This window comes from Macrobrachium rosenbergii, chromosome 25 (assembly GCF_040412425.1).
Source record: "Macrobrachium rosenbergii isolate ZJJX-2024 chromosome 25, ASM4041242v1, whole genome shotgun sequence".
NCBI lineage: Eukaryota > Metazoa > Arthropoda > Malacostraca > Decapoda > Palaemonidae > Macrobrachium > Macrobrachium rosenbergii.
In genome coordinates, this window is record NC_089765.1 from 9,690,196 (window position 1) to 9,713,203 (window position 23,008).

The 23,008-nt window shown below is 40.3% G+C and overlaps 1 protein-coding gene across 2 annotated transcripts; it reads left to right on the forward strand.

The window, feature by feature from the left end:
• Window positions 1-205: 205 nt before the first annotated feature.
• Window positions 206-23,008, forward strand: RpII15 (RNA polymerase II subunit RpII15). Of its 2 annotated transcripts, XR_010857103.1 has the most exons (5): window positions 206-327; window positions 7,835-7,952; window positions 14,454-14,585; window positions 22,644-22,865; window positions 22,925-23,008. XR_010857103.1 is itself a non-coding variant. In XM_067126812.1 (4 exons), exons 2-4 carry the CDS (start codon window positions 7,857-7,859, stop codon window positions 22,797-22,799), a joined length of 384 nt encoding a protein of 127 aa, XP_066982913.1. In that variant the 5' UTR covers window positions 206-327; window positions 7,835-7,856; the 3' UTR covers window positions 22,800-23,008. The 2 variants fall into 2 exon arrangements, 1 of the variants encoding a protein (XP_066982913.1); XM_067126812.1 differs by having other exon boundaries at window positions 22,644-23,008.

A 23,008-nucleotide genomic window follows, 5' to 3' on the forward strand; every position in this document is an offset into this window, starting at 1 on the left:
ACTGCCCAGCATATAATGAGATTAGACATAGATACAGGTCTGTGCAGCAGCCATGTCAGGAAAATAAAGAGGAATTGATGGCTAATATACTTTTATTTACAGATCTGATGACGAAGGGGGGGGAATGAAAATCGGAAAGAAATGATAAAAGATTTAAGTCATTACAGACAAAAAAAACTTCACATACACAAACAAAACGAGTAAATAAAACGAGTAGGTGAGCCGTTTTAAAGGCATGTCCAGCCTAATACTACTACTATTACTAACAAACAAGACAAGAAAAGATTCGTACCAACTTCGTTTCACTTATTTCATCATCATCATCAGGTGAACCTCAATTTACTCAACTGAAAGTCATGAAGTCACTCATTTTTCTTCATATTAACCTAAAATCCTCTGCTTAGAATTCCTAAAGTAGTTGTCCATGATAATTAGGCGAAGCGTAGCCTGCCTTAATGCATGTTAGGCAGCCTAGACTGAAACAATTTTGAATTGATACGTAAAACTGCAAATACCCAGCCTGGCTCTTGGGCATGAATGTAAAAACAAACAATAGACTGTAAATCTCTCCTTCGGTCACCGGCGGAAATCAGGCTGCTGCATTACTAGCCTGCAATTTGACCAGACTGCTGACGTTATTGATGGTCTGACTAGACTAGCTTGGCTGCTAGAGAGTCTCGGAGGCTAGCGTGGATGGTAAGGGGGCTAGAACTAAGGGTAAGGTCAATGTCCAGAACAACTCCATGGCATGAGATATAAGAAAAATAGGGTCACACTATAATTTTCACAATATAAAATAATAAAACTTTGTCTCTGAACACTTTTGAGGAGATTCACCAAATCCGAGATATTAATGATTATCTAATCAGCATCCTCGAAATCTTACTGGAGTTAGTTCGAAAATGAGGTTTTTTATCAATGTTCTCAGAAAAACTAGTTCCCTGTCAATGATTTTTGATTTTTGACTTGTGAGGCTAGAATAATGACCTGTCCCCAACCTCCATAGCTAATATGGCAGTTGTGGGTGTTTCCTCATCACAAGAAGTGGTCTAAAACGCTTTCAAATATGAAAATATTACATTTTACTTTTTTAATTTTGGTACTTTTATGCATGCGGAGTTCTTCTGGGCATTCACCAAGGGTAATTCATATATTTAGCTCAGCACTTTTAGGGTTCTGATACTTGCCCGGTGCATCCGTTTGTTGTCGGCCAAATGGGAAATGTCCCCTCATAAGTGTTTAGTACTGGCCTGAGGGCACATACATTAACAAGTTATTGCACTTGCCGACAGGGTATGAACTTCCAAACAGGGGCGTATATACCACGTTTCTGTCTTGAAGATTATGTGTGGAAACCCCCTTGTTGTGGACTTCAGGGGTTAATTTCACTGAGCGCTAAAATTAAAGGTAAATTCATACTAGTAAATTCAAAAACTGGAGAAAGTCAAGTCAGTGCCGTTTGCGCTCGAGCCACTATGTAGTTCTGCCGAACTAAGTATTAGCTCTGCTGGGGTATATATAACCTTGAAATTGACTTTTCTATAGTGTTCTGGTTGCTTATTAACCTGCAATAAACCTCAGAACTGATTATATTTTGGTAGATCTAAGCCGGCTGTCCGCGATGAGCTAGACTGTGGCAGTTGACGTTTTTCTGTTGAACTTTACCTGCTGAACAAGAATTTAAAGTAATATTTTGTCGCTCAGGTGTAATTAAGCTGTAAATTATCTTAGAACTGTAGCTGACAGCAAAGGGGACCCATTAAATCGGGGTTTGGGGGTGAAGTAAAACACTTTCGAGAATAGCTAAAAATAAGGAGATCCGTTGGGAATCGGTTTGGGTAGGGTAAAACTTGGGAAAAGGTTTGGGCAAATTTATTGTTGTATTTCCTGTTATATATATGTCATTTGGAACATGAAAACAAGCTTAAAAACAAGGGCTGAATAACGGCTAAAACTGGTGCCGCTCCAAAGGCACTTTCATGTATTACTACTACTGCTGATTCCAGGCCCTATCACGCATAATGAGAGTCTTACAGGGAGCTCGGATGCCTCCAAGTTCTTCAACTGAGAAAGTAGTATTATAAGCCACGTGTTCCGGTGAGCTAGGACTGTGGCAATTGACGTTTTCTATGTTATTTTTGCTTTTACAAAATTTAAAGTAATAATCTTTTTACATTTTCTGTAACCCTGTTGCTTTGCGTGCGCCAGAGTGCAACATTACCACCTGCCAGAACATACGAGCTTCAAGAATATTTCAAAATGTGGATAAGGCGCGACCGCCCACCATCCGTTTTACGTTTCACCACCTAAAGCTTTCTCAAGCTAGACTATGGCAGTTGACATTTTTCTATATTATTTTTTGCCCGACAAGAGTTTAAGGTAATATTTTGCGGTCAGCTGTAGCTAAACCGTAATTTACCTTGAACTGTATAGGTCAGCAGGGTACCAGTTGGTACCATCATGTAGCCTTCGAAGGTCAATTACAATTTAGTTGCAATGACCGACAAAAATATTACTTTAAATTCTTGTAAAGCAAGTAAAATAACATAGGGAAACGTCAATTGCCATAGCCTAGCTCACCGTGGACAGCCATCTAAGAATTACGTATATTTTTGCTATTGTGTATGTGCAGTGTTATAGGGGAACTTTTGGTAAAAAGTGGAGTTTCCTTCACTGGGGGGTTCTGGGGGGCAGAGCCCCCAACTAAGTAACAATGCATACTAGGTTAGTATGGTTCCTTTTATAATAGATTCCCTTAGCCAATCCTTTGTTGAACATATGGCTCCCCAGTGTCTCATATTCGCGGAACCGTTCCATACAGTCCATGCAGGGCTAATACTTAGAAATACTGGTAAAGGTTAGCATATGCTAACCTATCCTACTTTTAAACTTGCTTTTAGCACATAGGCTTCTGCGTAATAGGCCTTCCCAAACCTAACCCTTGTAGCCAGTTGAGAAGATCGGGCAAAGGTTTCGCTGATGAAAAAACTAGGTAAAATTTTATAAGTTGCCAACAAGACTCCAGCCAGCCATTTTTGCATGAAAAACCATCTCGGGTTTTTCATGCAAAAAATGGTCAGGAAATGATAGGGCACTAAAAGAACCGAAAAATACCAACCTAAAGTAACCAAGGGGTGTTTACTGGTTATAGTTTTGCCGTATTAGCTACGGAGAGGGGGCCTGGTATTGTTTTACCTTATAAGCCGTAATTTGATTAATTTTTTTATCATTTGCACATAGTGTGTATGGGGTTCAAAATAACGAGAATGAAGAGCTCTTTTCAGAAATGTAGGTTACAATTTCATATCTTGTATTACACCAGGCCTCACCTTCCTAACCTGACTTACGGTGCCATGCCCTGACCTGGCCGGGGGGGCTTCACCCTCCTTTAGATCCCCCAAGTAACACTGAATCTTGTAAACATGGACCAGCTAAGCCTCCAGTAATTTATTACACCACCTTGTCTAGCCGAGCAATAGGCCTACCCTGTGCCTGCGTGAATAACCAGGGTTTTTGGGCCTAGAATACTAAAAATAAAAGGAATAGTCAACAGGTTTGCATGCTAGCCTAACTTAACCTAACTTTGATGTAATCTAAGGTTCTGTGTCCCACCTGACCCCTCCCAATCCCACTTAACCTAATCTAGGGTGCCTTAAGCCATAGATTGGTATACTTTGGTGTGCCTTAACCTAGCAAAACCTAACGTGAGTTATTGATTAAGACAGGCTGTTGGGATGCATCCTAATCTAGCCAAACCTTTCCTAACCACCTAACTGACTAAGGGTTCCTAGAACATAGATTGTAGACCAATGTCAGATTTATTTTTTCTTTGCCTCTAAATGAAAACTACAGCATAATTAAAGTTGTTCAGCATGTTGGAAGCCACCAGGAAAAGCACTCAGTAATGAGTCAGTTTGGGTACAATTGAAGACTAGTACTGTATTGTGGCCTGGTTCCTGCCATTCATTGACCAGAATATTTACTGCCTTTTGTTCATGTTTATGTCATTTGTTTATTGTTATGTTTATGATAGTTAATATTTTGTTTATTTTTTACATTCATCCCCAAGGGATGGTGCTAAAAACAGCCCCCATTTTGCACATAAACTGGCAGTTACTGAGCCAGAGGGATGTGGTATTAGTCCTCAGTTTTACCTGTTTCTTGACTGCGAGTTTTATGGTGGAAAGTAAATTTTTTCAAAGTCCCAAGTTAATGTGAATGGTATCACACAACACCTCTCTAGTGTAGTTCTTGAGATGGCCATATTGTGGTGCCCGTGTGAAATTTAAACCCAGTCAAATGTTTGCATGGTTGACTTAGGTCATTCTCTAGGCCTACTGGTTTTTTTAAATCTAATCAATTGGAACAAATCATTATGATATGATTCATATGCTTAGGGTCTTACTACTCTGTTCAGCCATTTTATCAGACTGGGAGGAGGAGGTTACAGGATTCATGATATCCCCTGCTTGCTAGGCAACCAGAAGCACAGCAATTCCACAGTGGTTCACAACTCCAATCATCTGTGGGGACTGACCATCTTCCTAAGGAGTAAATCTCCTATATGAAAGGTTATGGTGTGTATTTCCCAAGGAACAAATGGCAAATTTCAAAGTAATTTATATTTTCCAAGTTATACAAACCAGAGCCTATTAAATACTTTAATCCCACCTCATCTGCCTAGCTTAGTCCCTGCAGCCAAAGGAAAAGTGAGTATGATGATTGCTGAGTATCTCTGGTTTGTACACCTAGGAAAAATATAATTTATTTTTAAAATTTTGGTATGTTGTGGAAAGGCTGTTCAAAATCTAGGAGCACCAAAGGTCAACCTGATTGCCACATAGATAAACAGGAAGCTCTAGATCCTTGGATGGTGATGGAAGACACCTCCCAAGGCCCTTGGAACACTCTAGATGTGTAAGGCTTTTTGCTGTTCAGCTTGATTTGCCGGATGATCAACAAAAGATTGCTGATCATGTCGGGTCTCAGGATGACCCTGGTGGTGCTTTGTTGGCTGCATTCTGAGTAGTTTCCCAGTCTTGGTTGAGGACCGAGAGAGATTCCCTTAAGGGCCACTCATCTTTTTCAACCACACGTTTTGTGACATTATCAGGCAGTTCAATCCCACTAGCTATACACGTGGAGGTTATCCAGCAGCCTTGGGAGAGAGAAACTTTTCTCGCAGGACTGTGTGGAACTGGTTAGAACCACTGTTTCCCTGCGAACATGCACCAAGGAAGGTGGGCTATCTTCTAAAATTGGTGTCATAGAAAGGGTCTATCTCCAGTTGGAACTTCTGTTCAGCAAATCATGAGTGTACCATCAGCAGGCTGAACTCCTCTCTGTCTCTGTGGTAAAAGGTTATCACTCAGCCATGACCTGGGTGTATAAACTGAAGGGTATGGGTCTCTCTTCTTTGGTAGTATTATTCATGCTCTTGTGGAGATATTTTTTTCCTCAGGAACTTTGTCCTCCTGAGTGGGATGTGACTGTCATTTTCTATACAAATGCTTGGGGGAGGCCTTTGACCAGGAGCTCTTGCTCAAAACTGCCATCCTGCTAGCCTTAGCCTTGTTGAAGCTTATAGGGGAGTTACATGGCCTGTCATATCTAGTCTGGCACTTGAAGGGTTGGGAACCTCTCTTGTTCTTATTCATTCTTGAGTTTGTGATGACAACTAAGAATCTGTCAGTCTAAAGAGAGATATGAATTTCTTGATCCCTTCCTTTTGAGGTAGGTGTGAGCCTTAAGGCACTGTTTTAAGGGTCTATCCTCTTAGGCCAGAGTGTTGGTGACTTCGGTATTACAGGCTTGCATAAAATTGAGATGTCTAGGAACTCCCTTTTTTTTCTGGCTTCATGAAGTGATCAAATGAGTTGGACTCCATAAGGGGGCATGACAATCATTAAGTTTGGACAGGAGCTTATGAAGTCAGGGCTTGGGTTCATTCCTAGCATTTTGGAAGAAATTTTCAGTATTAAAGGTAATGAGGGCAGGGGTCTGGAAACAGACCACATTCACCTCATTCTACGTGAGAGACGTCACCCACAGGTCCTTGGACCCCCCTCATTGGGAACTGTGGTGGCTGCTCAGTGGTTATGTATCATCCAAGCTCTGTTCAGATAGAAAAGCACAGTATTCTTGTCTGAGAACTTGGTTGAGCAAAAATCTGGGATGAATGATCTTTTCCTTTTATCATTCCTTCCTTCTTATGTGGAGCAGCACCTCGGGTTGAGTATGTGGTGGATCACACCACAATAGTACAAGTAAGCTACACAATTGAGCTTCAAATTTAAGATGAAACACTCTCCCCTTACAAGAGGGGGAGCTATAATTTGAACCCATTAATTTTATTAGCCAATTTAGGTGCCTTCCGACTCAGTCATCACTAAGGGGGTAACACTTGGTTCTCTAAGAATCTCCTTAATTGAATTAGATTTCAGATAATTCTTCGGGCTTAGAGCCTTATTTTGTCGTCCCTGTGCCAAACTGATAGAAGGTTATGGGAGTCATCACTCCCACTTTGTTCCTGATGCTGCAGGAAAGAGTGCTTGATGATGGCAGGTGAATGAGGGTATTCCCATTCACCCTTCTCAGCTAACTGCCTTGTTACTAAAAGTCAACGGTGGTAAGGAGGGTATTCCAACCCTTTAACCACCAGTTAACTACCTTGTTACCAAGTTTCAACGATGGCAGGTGAGTGAGGGTATTCCCCCATTCACCCCCTTAACCACCAGTTAACTACCTTGTTACCAAGTCTCAACGATGGCAGGTGAGTGAGGGTGGGCTGCCCATTCACCCTTTAACCACTGATTCTTTACCTTGTTATCAAGTTTCAATGAGGGTGAATGAGGTATTCCCCATTCACCCTTAACCACCAGCAATTAACTACCTTGAGCACAAGTCTCAAACGCACTGATTGTAGAGTGCATTGAGGAAAATAGCTAAAAGGCTTTAGTGTTTATATCGTGGAAAAATACAAATTAATTTAATAACATATTTTTCACCGGTAAAAGCACTTGGACCCTGACGCATAATGTACTCATTACTGGAAAGAGGACTACTTTTGGGATAAGTCAGGCAGTTGTAAATTAATGTGTGTGTGTGTGTGATGAAACAAAACTGGCACTATAAAAACTAGGAATAACTGCACAGTGTCAGCTTGAACTAGAACTTAGCACCCAAAAACTGAAAATTCTAAAAGTCATAACAATCAGAGTGAATCATAAGTACATGAAAGAAATACCAACAGCAACACCCAGCAGAGCTGAGGTAAATGAATAGCAGCTAGTCAAAGAAGAATGGGTGAACTAAGTCAGAAATGCAGCAACCAGATGTTTAAGGACTTTCAGTGGGTAAAAGACAGCACTCGCATAAAAATTAGTATGTTTAAGAAATTAGAGAAAGTATGCACAAAACCATCACCAAAACTAAGAGGGCCTTTGTTATTTATATATGAGAATAGTTGACAATTATTTAGATGATGATTGTATCCAAGACAGAATCTGAAAGCAACACAAACAAAGTGCTGACAGACGCTGGGAATGACTTTATTACCACCAAAGGCACTGTTGGTCCTAGATGCATACTAGGCCTAATGGAAATGTTATTTTAGAAATTGTCTGTTGGAGGACTCATTGCGCAGGACACTCATTTGTATGCGGATAAGTTCTGTGTTAAAACAAGCAATGGTTGGACCTCTATCAATTTATGTGCAGTATTCAAAGTTACCTTTGCTCTGCTGATAAAACTGAATATTATAATGTTATGTTTTCTGTGCATATGGATATTTTGCATCATTACTCTTTGAACTAATGCATAACTTGTATTCCAGAGGATAAGTAGGACACTTCAAGATGAGTCTTATGTCAAAAGATGAAAATGGTCCTGGGTTTGTTGGAATCAGGTTTTGTCAAGAGTGTAACAATATGTTGTACCCCAGAGAAGACAAAGTAAGTAAAATGTGATATTTTAATAAATATTCACCTATATGTGTTAGTCTTACACACTATCATTCGTTATTTTTTGTTATCCGGTATTACATTGAATGGCCATCAGTGCAAAATTGATATAAAAAGTCAGCTGTTATATTGATTAGAAAATTAATTTACTTCAAATTTGTTCCAAGATGAAAAAGAATGGTTGATCAGTACTGTATTTTGTAAGGGCAAGGAATTTTAAACAAATTACGTACTGTTGAATTATGTACTCTTGAAAATGATAGCTGTTTCTACTGCATTTAATTGGAATAGTTTCTTCTATTAGTCTTATAATCTTCTCATCAGTGTGTAGCTGGTGTGTATCAAGTTTCTTGAGGTCATGTAAAAATTTCCTGTTGTAGTTTTGTTTACTCTGTTTCACATGCACTCTGGCAGCCTTCTACTAAGAGTTACAAAAAAATTGAATGAATCAAGATATTGTTATATAAAGGCTGCAGGTGGTTTGCCGTACCCCCAACTGGTATTATACACTGCTCAGGTAGCATGACAACATCCACTGCTCTCTCTCTCTCTCTCTCTCTCTGTGTTTTGTGGTGGGTTGCGAGCTATCTGATTTCTTTTAATTCTTATGGTAGAGGGGAAAAAGTTCAGTTTCTTGTACCGTGTTAATATTGGATTTGTTCTAGTATGTGAAGTGCCTTGAGAAGTTGTAGGCATTGGCAGTTTGGTGCTTGGTCTAGAATTTTTGTACTCTTTAATAGCTATTCTCTTTCAGGTCTCCCTCTTCACATAGGCACTTGAAGAATGATTTGTAGCCACATAAGATAGTTTATTATCCTAGGGAGAAAAGATAGCAGGTTCCTTGTTGCTTTTGGAGCCGCGCCAGCTAAAGGTGCCTTCTGGCAGGCGTTCATGGCTGTTGCAGGGGTCTCGTTCGCCTTCAAGATCTGAATTTCAGCAGGTTTTGTCATTCCCCTTATAGTGACCCGTGACTTTCTCAGGCCTTTTTGAGGCATTTTCAGTCTGTCTTTAAGCTAGCTTTTGGCTTATTTACCAGAGAGGTTAGATGATCATTTGCCCAGAGGGGACTCAGTTCTTTTTCTCCTTTGAAGCAAGTTTTTGCTTCAAAGTTTAAATCTCTCTGAGATTTTCAAAGGTCCTTCATCACAATGTTCTGCTGCCACTGCTCCCATATCTTTTGTGTTGTCTGGAGGGGGATTCCCATGTTCCTGAGTAGGAACCTGATGGGGAAGAAGTGTAGGTTACGCCTGCTCTTCAGAAACTTCTTCGCCTCTGATGGGGAAGAAGTGTAGGTTACGCCTGCTCTTCAGAAACTTTTTCGCCTCTGTGTAACTAAGTTTCCTGATTTTTTTGAGGCTCTGGTAACCCAAGACTTCGAGTCATTTAGGGCAACCAGGTTAGAGCCAAGGGTGGAACCTCTGCCATCCCCTAGCTAGCCAAGGTGGTGCTTAATAGGTGGGACTTTGTGGCAAAATTACTTCAGAAGAAAGCCTTTTATTCAGTTCTTTATGAGGATAAGGTGAGCCTTATGATATGGAACTACTGGATCTGTTTGCCTCTCTGAAGGATTACCTCTCCTTGATCCCAAGAAGAAGAAGGCAGTCTCTCCCGGGAAAGACGTTGTAACCCTTTGTAGCATTCCAATTTTAGGCCAAGTTGACATGTCATGTTAGGATAATCATGTCATTTACTGAAATGGTAGTGGCACTTCATTCATAGAAGCAGCAATTTGATAATGACCTTAGAAGCAGCAATTAGGTAATGACATCAGACTTTTGGGGTGTATAGGCATGGCTGTATCCACTGCTTTCAGAGAGTCTGTTGAATCTTTTACAAATTCCATAGCTAAGCAGCAATAACAACTTTGCTCCTTTCTAACCACTTCAGTGTATTTGACTCAGAAGGCTGATTGTAATTGGAAAGCATTCCTTATCTGCATTATTGGAGTCTTCAGCTTTGGGCACTATAGTGCAAGAAGTAGAGAAATCATAAACCAGGTTTTTGTTACGTTGCTCTCAGATGTTTAGGAAGCAGCAACCTCCTATTCTCTTGGCTCAAAGCCTTAAGAATTTATTTAGGCCAGGAAGTGAGGTGTACACTGCCTAAGTTAGCCATTTTTGACATCCAAAGAGAATGTTAAATGTCACAGAAAAAATCCACCTATCGCTAAAAAGTGAGGATTCAAGCTCTCGGGCTCCTGTAGGAGGGAGCTGACCTTCCATTATTTGATTTGGCAGGACCTGGAGGTGTATCCTTGGGTGGTGAAGGTGCTGAGGGGAAAGTTATGAACTTTCTTTTGTGCCCCAGCCTGTTATAGTGGCTGCTCCAGTAGACTTTCCCTCTTGCCTACACAGTGAGGAAAAGCATTCCTACAGCAATAAGTGGACTTCCTGTTGATGAATGGGTTCTTCCTGGGGTTTTTCTTGTATCAAAGGCCTTGGGAGGATGGAGACCAGCCTTGGATGTCTCTAGGTTGAATCTTTTCATAGGTCTCATTCTGTTCATCATGGAGACAAGATCAATTCTAGCAGCTGTACAGAAAGATTAGATGGTATCTTTAAATATGATGGAAGCATACTTACATATACATACTGACTCATCCCAGCTCAGGGAAAAATCTATGCTTTGTCTTCTAAGAAAGACGAGGATGAAACCCTTCCAATTTCATTCATCTGAAGGAGACTGGAACACGAAGGCCCAAGTGCTCAGAGTTGGAGGAAAATCGGAGTTGGTGAAGACGCTGTCCTTGTCTTTTACTAAGAGTTTCTCTGAACTCAAGAGCCCAGACCCCATGTTGTATAGAGGGTTTATAGGGTCTGATGCCATTCCAGAGGGATACCCTGTACTGTACCTCTATAAATAATTTGATTAAGTTTTTGATGTACCTCTGCTATACCAAATGTTTGTCAGTCCCAGCAGTTGAGGAGTATTGTTCCAATGTTAGAGGCACACTGGTTTGGATATCTCCTCTTACCAAAAGATTAAAGAAGCTATATGCACCTTCCAGATTCCTAAGTCTGTGGGATGGAATTTGGAGGTAATACCATATTTCCTAAACATGTCCCTATTTGAGCCTTTGAATATAGCCCCACCTAAGCATTTGACAAATAAGACCTATTCTTATTGGCTTCAGCCTTGGCAAAATGGATCAGTGAGCTTCAGGCCTTCTGTAACGTGGGCTTTACATCCCAAGGAGCAGTCCTTTCCTTTTTGCCCGTCTTCAGGACAGAGCATGATTTCAAGTTTCAAGCTCTGCCTTGTTCTTTTCAAGATCCCAGTCTGTCCTTGGTACAGGTGCCAGATGGGGAAGACTCTTCCCTTTGCCTAGTCAGAGTGCTCTTGCGTTACGTGCAAAGGACTAGGGATCTCAGATGTAACATCAAAAATATTTATTTGTAGCCCCAGGGGGCCAGATGTCTCGGTGGCTAAGAACGCTTTGGGTTTCTTTCTTAAGAACTTGGTTAAGGAAGTGCACATCAATCTAGACTTACTTTGTACCCCTATTGAAGGTCAAGTTCAAGGACGAGAGCAGTGGCAACCTCTAAATTTTAGTTTTGCTTTAAAGCGTCTCTCTGGAGAAGGTATTAAATGCAGCACAGTGGAGATGTAACTCAGTATTGCCTTGCACTATTTGCAGGAGGTAAAAATTCAGTGTGAAGATTGCAGAGTTCTTTCACCCTTTCTTTCAGCAGGGAACTCATTTCCTGAATGATCAGAGTATATTAGTTCTACTCTAGTTTCCCTATTTAGTTAGGAATTTGCCGAGTTTTGAGGAGTATGAAGGTGCCTAGTTTTGGATTAGGCAAGGGCCTTGTTCTTTCCATGCTGTTGTTCTACAGGCCTTGTCTCACTGTCATCAAACTGAGAGTTGTTTCCTTTGCAAGGAACGTCCACCAATTGTCAGAGGTACTTGTGACCTAATAAATTAATCCTCAGCTGGCAGCATTACCTGCAGATGGGTTCTAATTAATAGGTAAGTAGTGCCTCATTCTAGACGGAATTTATTTTGTTCTCTTGAGGGTTTAATTTGTAGATCCTCAAACACTTACCACCTCCATTTTCAATGTGGGAATTTCAAAAATATAAATTTTTATACTGTATTTATTTTTTAAATGCTTACCTCTCTTAGGATGAATTGCCCCCAAACCTCATGACTCATGTGGACAAAAACAAAATTAAGAACAGAAGCATTAACCATTGTTCACCTTGAAAAGAAGGGGTCAGTAGATGGCATAACTAGACAATCTAAGTAAAAATGTTTGTTTTATAGCACTCTGTCGTCCTTCCACTGGTGCAGGACTTCTTAACTATCATAATAGAGGTAAGTATTTAAAAAAAAAAACTTCATTCTAAAATTTCTGTTTTACCCTATGAAAAGGCAGTAAAATTTTGAGGCTTGGTGTTTCACTGAACTCACAAGGTCTAGTCAATTTGCTGGCCAGATTTTGAAAGTTAAGAAGTCTAAACCTATTGAAGGTTATTAATAGTCTAAATTGGAGTGCAGGTAAGAAGTCATTATTTAGGTTGTACAGTTCACTGTGTAGATCCATCTTGAATATTGCTGTCCATTGCATCCTGCATGCAAAACTACAGTACATTGGAATATACCCCAGTCCATTTAGATTCTTGCCCTTTGAAAGCATTTATGTGGATACGTATAAATTACAGTACCACTTAACTTGCAAAGAGAGAAGTTAGGCCTGTGGAATTTGTGCAGAATTAAATCCACTCCCAGTAACCCTTCATTTGAAGTTTTAAAAGAACTGGTGACACAAAGAGATTCAGTGAACCAAGGTCACCTTTTCAGATTAGATTAAATGTTTAAGTTAATAACATCTCCTAGGAGTCAAAAGATCCATGGAGTTAATTAACCATCCCTATATCCCACCTTGGATCATAACTCAGACATAATGAGAGAAGTGTTCGATGTGCTGCAATTTATAAGGATGAATCATATGTTGCTAAGTTACCTGACTGTGCCTCTGCATTTAACATAGATGTGACAGCATTAGTTAAGGCATTCAAACTCATTTTGATTAGTAAAGAAAAATGCTTTGTTATATCCTGTGACTTAATAGTGAATTAGATTCTTGGAAAGTATTCAGTAGTGTCACCTTAGGCTAAAAAGCTCAAGAGTGACCTTTTTCGCATTTCTTGTTGACACAATAGTACCTAATTTTTTATAGGTTCCATCTCATATGCAAGTCATGGCAAGGAAGCAGACGGGAGCAAAATGATTGCTCTGCATTAAGAAGTGTCCTCCACTCATATGAAGAGTTCAGTTAGGTCATAAATTTTAAGGAAGTGGCAAGAGAGTTGGCTGTCCCTTTGCTTTCCAATAATGAGCTATAAAAAGCATTACGAGTAATATCAGAATACTAATTTACTTATCAGTCGATTCCAGCAATATATCTGCAAAGTGAATCACTTCTAACACAAGTATAATACAGTGCTGTACAGTTTAGCCTAACAAAACTTAGCCAGTTGCAATTGTTATACCTTCTCATGCCTACAGGATATGTAAAATATACATAACTCATACATACAATGTAAGAAAAGACCACACACTTTTTGTGTTTGTTTTTTAACATAATATATTTCACAATAATATACCCTTCCCCCCCCTTCTGGACAATATTTTTATTGACATGTAATGTGGTACAGTATTGTACGTAATACATTAATGTTATGTTACATGTATATTTCAGTCTGTGCACTTGTGCATGTGTATACATACCTGAGCTTCATGTTACCAAACACTACAGTGCCCTCTCTTTCTAATAAAGTATTTTTTATGGACATTTAGTGCAGTACAGTATTATATATATTTAATTATATATATTTATCTTTGGGTTTTTATTAATTACATTACCACTTGTTCACTTAGCAGCTTGAAAATAATAGAGTGAGGTAAACAAAATAACCATTGTTACAGCTTGAAGAAGTCGGCTGAATAATAATCTCAGGGGTAGGTTCACCAAAGGTGGTTATAAGAAAGATAGTACAGTCTTGGACATAGTGTAGATATGGGAAGTTAAACTAGAGATTACAGTCGAGCCCCCGGTATTCACGATGGATGCGTACCACTACCCCCCGCGAATAGCTGAAATCCACGAATACGTAAAGCCCCCTCTAAAAATGCTTATAACTGCCTATTTTGATAATTCAAAACACCAAAAAGCCCTCAAAAAGTGCTCATACTTGAATATTTTAGTAGTTTTATCACAAAAAGTGTATTTAGTCACGAAAATTATATGAAAATATGGTAATTTGTGAATGTTTCTATGAAAAATACTGCAAATAGGTTAATTTTCTGCGAATAATGAGTACTGTATACAGTATATGTTCCTTAGAGAGATGAGCGAATCTGGAACTGCAAATAAGCGGGGGTCGACTGCACTGCATCTAAAAATAATTGTCAACTCTGTTGATCGTATGACTTCATAAGTGGTGTTCTGCTCCAGATCTCAATATTTTACTCTGTTATTACAGGAAAACAAGATTTTGTTGTATGCCTGCAGAAACTGTGACTACAAGATGCCAACCAATAACAATTGTATTTATGTTAACAAGCTGATGCATGAAATTGATGAGCTACGACACATCAACCCAGAAGTCATACAGGTAATGTATTTTTAAAGAAGTCAAAAGATTGAACTAGCTATTTCATTTATGTCTTCCATATTTTATATTGTAAATTTCAGACTGTAAATTTCAGTTGTAGAATATTAGATTGAATGTCAATTTGGACTTGTGTCTAGTTTGCCTAGTAAAATAGTGTCCTGACATTGTGTTGTTCAGGTACAAATTGCACTCTGGACTTTGCTCTTGGCACAAGATCCATTGTTATTTAATTCTTTATATAGGTACAGGATTGTACTGTACATTGATGTGTCATCAGTTTGTGCATGTTATTTGTTAATCTCTGCTGGCCAAAACTTTACCACTGGTTAGTCAGTAACACTTTACTAGGAATTCAGCATAGGAATGGGAATGGCAAACATTAGGCTTGACCATGTTCTTTTCTGAGATAGAATGAAAGGGAAGACCCCTACTGCACAGGGAAAACCAGACCAGATCATTTTACTGTAAATCTGTAAATTATACAGAGTATGGTAGATTTTGCAAGGAAAACAACACCAATATAAATTCAGTGGCTTCTAACTTCTCTTTTTAAATGGTGATGGACAGTAACTCTTCCTATAACTGCAATAATAGGCCCAAGTGAGGTGCAGATATGTCCAAGATGCAGTTATAGGCTACCCCTAAATCCTAGCCTAACCCTGAATAACATTTGAATATGTACACCATCTCAAAAAAAGCTGACAGAATTCAGACATAAGAAGTAAGCATTATTGCTGCATAAAGATGTGTATTAAACACAAAACACTAAAAAAACATGATGCTTTAGCAGAGTCTCACACAAGACTCCACACAATAGGCTACTGTAGCCTACTCAAACTAGCATTCATGACCAAGTAGCTGTATCATCACACAAACAGTCTATAGGTAATGTGTAAAATGTGTTTGTTTACATGTGTTTACATCTGCCTGCTGAATTCAGGTTTTGTACTTAAAATCAACAAGCATATATACAGTCGATATCGACTTATCCCCATAGGGGGTAGCCCTGTCAGTGCACCATAGGCATTACTTCAGGTTCTTTGCAGCATGCCTTCAGCCCCTAGCTGCAACCCCTTTCGTTTCTTGTACTGTACCTCCTTTCACATTCTCTTTCTCCATCTTACTTTCCACCCTCTAACAATTTATTTCCTCTTCAGCACTGAATGACTTCATACGTCCCACCGCTTGGCCTGAATTCTATGTTCAATTCAATTCAGTATCAACTTATACCTCTCTTGGTGGCTCATTGGTTAAATTCACTGTTTATTGTTTTTAAACCAGGCAGCAGTTCACATCCCACTGGTAACGAAACAGCGCTTCGTTACAAATGGGATGTGAGCTGTGATCTCTCTGTTTTTCTGCTAGCCTTAGCCTTAGCAAAGCAAGTTGGCAAGTTGCATGGGCTCTTTTTATCTTGTCTGACCCTTAGAGGGTTGGAAGTCTCGTTTTCACTCATATGGTAAAAGCTCAGAACCCATCAATCTCTGAAGAGATTAAAGTGTATTGATTCCCCTTCTTTGGGACCTGTTTGACAGTGATCCGGATGAGATGCTTTGCATCCAGTGCAATTTTCAAAATTGAAGTTGACCTCCCAGGTAAGCTTTTTTTTTTTTTGAGGGGGATAATGAAGAGTCCAATTAAGAGTCCAAGAACATCTTTTCTTTCTGATATCATGGAGTGATGAAGCAGTGGTATGGTCGTCTTGTGAGGAGGATTATCGTCCAGTCTGGGTGAAAGCTCATAAGTTGGATGTTGCCCTGGCCAAAGCCTTTTAGAGAAACTTCTTGATTTCTTAGGTAATGAGAGGTGTCTTACATTGCCAGACTACCTTTACCACATTTTACCTTAAAAAATGTCACCCACAAGTCCTTGGAAACCTTAGAACTGTGGTGATTGCTCACCAGGTTTTGTGGCCATCCAAGCTTTTCTTGGACAGAAAAGCATCTTGCTTAGGTACTCTGAGGGCATTAGGCTGAAGGTTGATAGGGTGGGTGGCCAGCATCTCTCATTTCCTTCTTTTTTCCCTTCCTTTGCAAGGAAGCAGGCAGGCTGAGAATGTGCTGGAACGGGCCACGATGCGAGAGTACTTTACAATCAAGATCTTGTTTTATAGAGAGAGCTTTGGCTCTAAAACATGTAGGTAAAGAACTTTAGGTTCGTATGTCAAGAAAAATTCAGTTACTTATAAAATTTTATATTTTGTTCATACACAAACACAAACCTCTGTTCTTTACTTAGGAGCTTACTCATTGGTGGCTGGAAATCTGGGTACAGTACTCTCTGAACTGACTGGTAGGTTCACCCGACCTGAGAGTGTCATCTTCCTGGTCTGCTCAAGAGCAAAGGAAGGGTGACCTGCACATCTAGCTTGCCACCCATATGGGATGTTGCAGGTGCTAGACTTCTGAACTATTGAGTAATAGATTTACCAAACAATTATGTAATTCATCTGAAAGAACCTTAAGAGAAAAGAAAATAAAAAAAAAAAAAACCTCAATCGATGGACTGTTCTATTTTATATCCTCCTCTTTCCCTTCATAAGAGAGAGGGCTAGCATCCATTTGTAACCAACAAAAAACTGGTGCTCAACCAAATAACTAGCCTGCACTCTTGTCAGTTTAGCTCATACACGGCTTGGCACCCTAACTATGTTTTACAAGAGAGGAAGGAAGATGGAGAGAAACTAAACACTCCCTTCCTCTCTTGCCAACAGAATATCTTGGACAAGATGTTAATTGTTTCTTTTGGTAGTTGGGCTAGATACCAAACTACCTCTGGCCCAAGGCAAGTGTGTCCAAGGGCTAGTGGGGATTGTCCAGCAGAGAAAAGAATGTGCATGTGATCTGACATGACCACACTGCTGCACGCAATACCTAGTGAATCATCAGGTTCCTTCGGAGCGCCAATGATTGGGCGATGCCCCTGCCCTTGCGAGCTGTAGCCTGATCTGCACACTTGTCCTCCTCATTAGATGCATCCCAGACTATCCAAGACTGGAAGATGCAAAATATACCGGAAGATGCATTAGCAATTCTCTGCTAGACATCAGAGGTGCCTCACACTGAGGGACCTGGGGCAACCCGAACGAACTGTAAGGTCTGTAAGGTAAAGTAAGGTAAGATATACACCTGCTTGATCTTGTCATGGAGCCAGGAAGACAATAGTGTTCTTGGACACCTCTTTCTTGGCTGTCGGTACTAATGAAGAGTCATTGACACTTAAGCCTGAAACGTCAAGTTCAGCAGCATTTCACGCAGAGGGGATCATGGACTTGAACCTGACATGACTAACAATTCAGCATCTCATTATGAAATCCAGGACAATTTTGAATGAGTCAGATCCCCATCCTTCTGAGTGCTTTTACAGCAAAGGTAGATGAGAAAAACCTCTACCCGCTAGTGAGTAGCTCTGACTTCAGAGGTACTCCATCTGTGACACCAACCACAGGGGATGGCCCATTCCCTGATAGACAACTGCTGAGGATATGAAAATATCCCAACATCTTCTTCAAAGTCCTGCAAGAAAAACCTCTCATTTGGATGAGACGTTGGATAGCCTCCAGGCACAAAGTGCCAGCGCTCAATTGGCCACTGATAACTTTACAACCTTTCTACATGTGGTGGACACCAAGGCTGTGCCATAGAGGAATATCTTTTGGGACCTTGGACAACAGAGCTAGCAGGTCTGGATGTTACTCTGCATGTGGTCTCTTGGGAACCACCATAGTCAGCTTGAGATTTAAGGTGTTGAAGTTGAATACCAACTTAATAGGAAGAAAGACAGAAAAGCTCATGCCTCAAAGTTGTCCTATGAGTACTGAAAACCATCCTCATCCATGCTAACTACAGGTCCAGTTATTGGGGGAGCAAACCCAGGAGCTTTCTGGTGTGCTGAATGGCAAAAATTTCTGTGCTCGGAACCTCCAAACTTTGGAACATCTTTTCCTGCCACACAGGTGCGCATTGTGGCGCACCGCTTTGAGCACCTGAATTATCAAGCGGCATAGGGCAAGTGAAACCAATACCCTTGCTTGTTGATGCATGCCATCCCCAAAATGTCTCTCCTCAACATTACAGAGTGGCCCATCACATGATCTTGGAATTCCTAAAGGGTTAAAAATGCTACCTTGCATTCCAAGATGTTGATGTGCAGGCATCTAACATTCTGGTCCACAACCCTAACCAACAACTCTCGAGGTGTGCCCCACCCCTCATTGGATGCATCTGCAAATAGAAGCACCTCTGGGGGAGAGTGCTTAGTGGCACTTCCACTGTAAGGTTTCTGTTGCCTAGCCACCAAGCTATATCTCTGGAAGACCAGAATTCCTTGAGGCTTCATGCTGCGAGTGCAGAAGTTGCCCTTGAAGGACTGGAATTTCCAAGGATGACATGTGACCTAGAACGAAATGCTGAGCAGGTTGTTCCAAACATGACAGGAACTTGTGGCTTACCTCAAGTTTGCTGAAGCTAGACTCCAAAGGAAATGCTGCTGCAATTTACATCAGCATAACTAGGTACTTTACCCTCTGCTTGGGAATTAGAACTGATCTTTTAGTTTGTCATTACAAAACTAGAGAATACAGTCTCTGTCCTGCAGTAAATATGGCAATGAGCTTGCCAGGACTTACAGTGAACCCCTGCTATATCGCGGTTCAGCATTTGCAGCTTCAGTTAATCATGGATTTTTCTGTGGAACGTATCTCCAAATATATTGCAGAAAATTCAGTAATTCACAGATTTTTTCACAAAGCAATATTCACTAATTAGTGTACTGTATTTTCATATTATTTTCATGGCTAAATACATTTTTTATGATAAAAAAATAATTTACTAATTTTCAGGTATTAATGTAAACAGCAAAATTGCCTTTTTTTTAATGCATATTTAAATATTTAGGAACAGTACTTAACTCTACTTGTGAATTCCCAATGTTTCCCCTATGTACTGTTTGAACGATTGAAATAGGCAGTTATAAGCATTTTTAAGAGGGGTTTTCCAACTTATCACGGATTTTCAGTATTCGTGCGCGTGCGGGGGGGGGGGGGTTGACTGTATGGTCAACACAGCACAAAAACACATATCCGCACAAATGTGCCCAAGCTGACACTATCATGAACACCTCAATGAGAGCAGAGGTACTTCTGTGAGGATCGATGGATCGGTATTTGAAAATATCCACCTTACAGGTCCACCGAAAGTGTGAGGTTGCTCTCTCGACTTCTGTTACGGTATTCTTCAGCATCGCATTCACCTCCTTATGAGAGCAAGGTTCTTCTTTGAGCTGGGAACCTGTGTGAAAATGGACTGGTACAAGAGCAAGGGGTGTCAGGAAGTACGCACCTTCCCATAGGACGTCTACTCCCCATGTTGCTCAGTGGCTCAACAGGCAACCCCTTAATAACAGCAGCTGGTGGAGGAGAACACTGCCCTAGCATCCCTCTCCCTTCTTTCCCTCCTAAAAATGGATGGGGGTTGACAAGCAAGACAAAACTCCCTTCTCGTAAGGACAGTGGTAGTCCTAGGCCTGGGAGCCCAGTAGGGCACTGCCTGCCAGAGAAATGTATTGTTATCCAACAGCACCTTCTCCACTGCAGCCCCTACCTTCATAAAAGAGCAAGGTGGCACCCAGAACCAGTATGTTCCTCAGTGCAAACATGCCTCAGAATGTGAGACACTTTTCCAAGACCAAGTTGGCTTACAAACTTAGATAGGTGAAAATCCCACCTCCAGACAGGATTAGCCCTTGAATGTAGCATCTTCCTCCAGGGTATTCCACCCTGTAGAAGGTGTCACATTGGCTAGGGCAAAGGGACAAGGGTCCTGCCAGAAAACTGCCTGGAACACTACAATGGCAGTGGAGGCAGACTCCCTTTGCTTGGAGACAGTCTAGCAAGTGCCAAGATGAAAACTTTAAGAGAGTCCACCTGTAGTATTGTTATGGCACTGTCCGAAGGAACATCCATTCCTCCAATAAGTCAGGGTGGAGGAAGTAACTTACGTGGCTGGTTAGACTTTAATGGATTCTCTTGTCCAGACACCAGCAAATTCACCTGGTCCAATGTGCCGTTAGCGAGTTGCAATCAGAGCAAACCAATCGAGGGCCTTGGCTCTCATGATGGTAAATGCACCTGCAGATTGTGCAAAGTTGCCTTTCTCAAGGTCATTCTGCTCATGAATGAGCTTGATGACCTCTTGAAAAATGCCTCTGCACCTTGGCTATCCAATTCCTGGGGCACAGGAAACTGGTCTCCCCGGGGTGCTTGAACATTCCGAGATGCTCCCCCTGCAGGAGAAGGAGGCCCATCAGAGCCTACCAAATGACAGTGGATGGCAGAACCACGTGGGTTTCCATCGAACGCCTACAGCCAGCATACCTTCCAGACAACAAGCATCTCCACATGCCAAACACACGCATACAAGACACAGCAGATGTCACACATGATTTGTACATATATTTACATTCATATTATTGCTATGTTAGCGTTCATATTATTGTTATGTTAAATGCATTATTCTTAGCGCCAGTATTAAGGCTTGTTTACACTAGGCTTCACAGCGCGCTTCGTAAGTCACCTCTGCCAGCATATGCCCGCCCACCTTGGTGATGCATAGCACATTTTACCTCCACACTATGTGAGTGCTGTGACCAGCAGCAGTATCTTCCTGGCAGCCACGATGGAAAATTAAGTGATAACTTAAAAGGAAATAATGATCATCAAAAATTGTGTTTAATTTATAACAAAAATATTTATAAAAAAATTTTTATCTCAACATATGAACTCATTAAAATATTAGATAAATAATGGAAAATACACAAAACAGCAATACTCCATATTTATATTGATGAATCATTACACTAGACGACAACTTCTAAATTATGCTTACCTCTATCTATTCCAATGATGAAGTTGACTCTCGAATACTGTTATCTTGCAAGAATGAAGCAGATCAAAGTACCAAAGCTTAGGAACATAAATCATTCGTTCAAGCTCCTGATTTTTTTTATTCCTGTTCAGTTTTTTGTTCGCGCTTGTACTGGCCACGTAGCACGTGGATTTTCTTTTTTATATATTCCTCTGTTATTTTGTCGTTAATCAAAATAATCTCTTCCCTTAGTTTCTTCATTGCGGTGTCACATACATCTCTATCTTTTTATGCTTTTAGTTTGACATTCCATAAACATGGATAATGCTGTCAAGACTATCAAAAAACGAATTCTCATTTCCATTCCATGGCGATATAGTAAAACATTACTCGATGACAGCCGAGAAGTTACAAGTGAGTAGTCATTGGCGGAGTGAGTCTTGCTTCTGCCATCAAACTTGGCTTGAAGGGTTGGGTGGGCGCTGATGAGCAGTTGGTGATGAGTTTTACTTATGAGCAGTTGAGTGGGCGAGAGTTTAAATGCAACAAGAAATAGGAGGAGTTGGTGATGAGTTTTACATTTCTCACTGTAATGTGGTTCGCCACAATAAGTGTAGGTCCCGTTGCTAAGTAACCAATTGGTTCTTAAACGTCTAATCCTTTAGCGAGAGCTGTCAGCATTCCAGCTGTATGTATCATAATTTCATTTGTGTCTTGAATAAAATTGTTTTATGTACATCTTTCCATCCTCCAACAAACACAGTTGGCTGTACTTTACTCTCTGTTTTGTTCGCCTCATGTCTGGCACTACATTTCTGCTCGCAAGGGTTATTGACCTGTCTGTTTGTTGTTTGAATAAATCAGTAAGTTTGTAGACGCCGCCTCTTACTCATGCCTTCGCTACATTGTAAAAAAAAATTTATTTGCTTGTAACAAAGCAAATCTTGTATGAATTTTTTTTTTTATTTTATCTCTTTGCAAGGCTGCATATTCTGTCTTAAAGCTTGCTTGCAAGCTAGTTTATGGTCTCTAAATTATTCTATAAGTTCTCAAAGTAAACTCAATTTACTTTCAAAAAGGAACTTTGAAATTAATACAAGATCCTGAAGTCTTGCACAAATAAGTTTTAAGTGAGAAGCTAGAAAATCACTATTTATTAACAGTGTACCTAATTAAATGTGAATATTCTCTTCAGGATCCAACATTGCCTCGAACAGATGACCATCCATGCCCTCGCTGCAACTCCAGAGAAGCAGTATTCTTCCAGGCTCAAACCAGGAGAGCTGAAGATGAAATGAGACTGTATTATGTTTGTTGTAATGCGGAGTGTACCCACCGCTGGACTGAATGAATTAATGAATTACGTTCCTGTCAAGATTTGACTGATTGCTTTATCCCCTTTGGATTATTATTGTAAGGAAATGACAATTTTTACTTTAATGCCATATTGCTTTATCCCCTTTGGATTCTAAGAGGGGAAATGACAATTATTACTTTATCAAGATTTTTTATGCCATATTGCTGCATCCCCTTTGGATTCTAATAAAGGAAATGATAGTT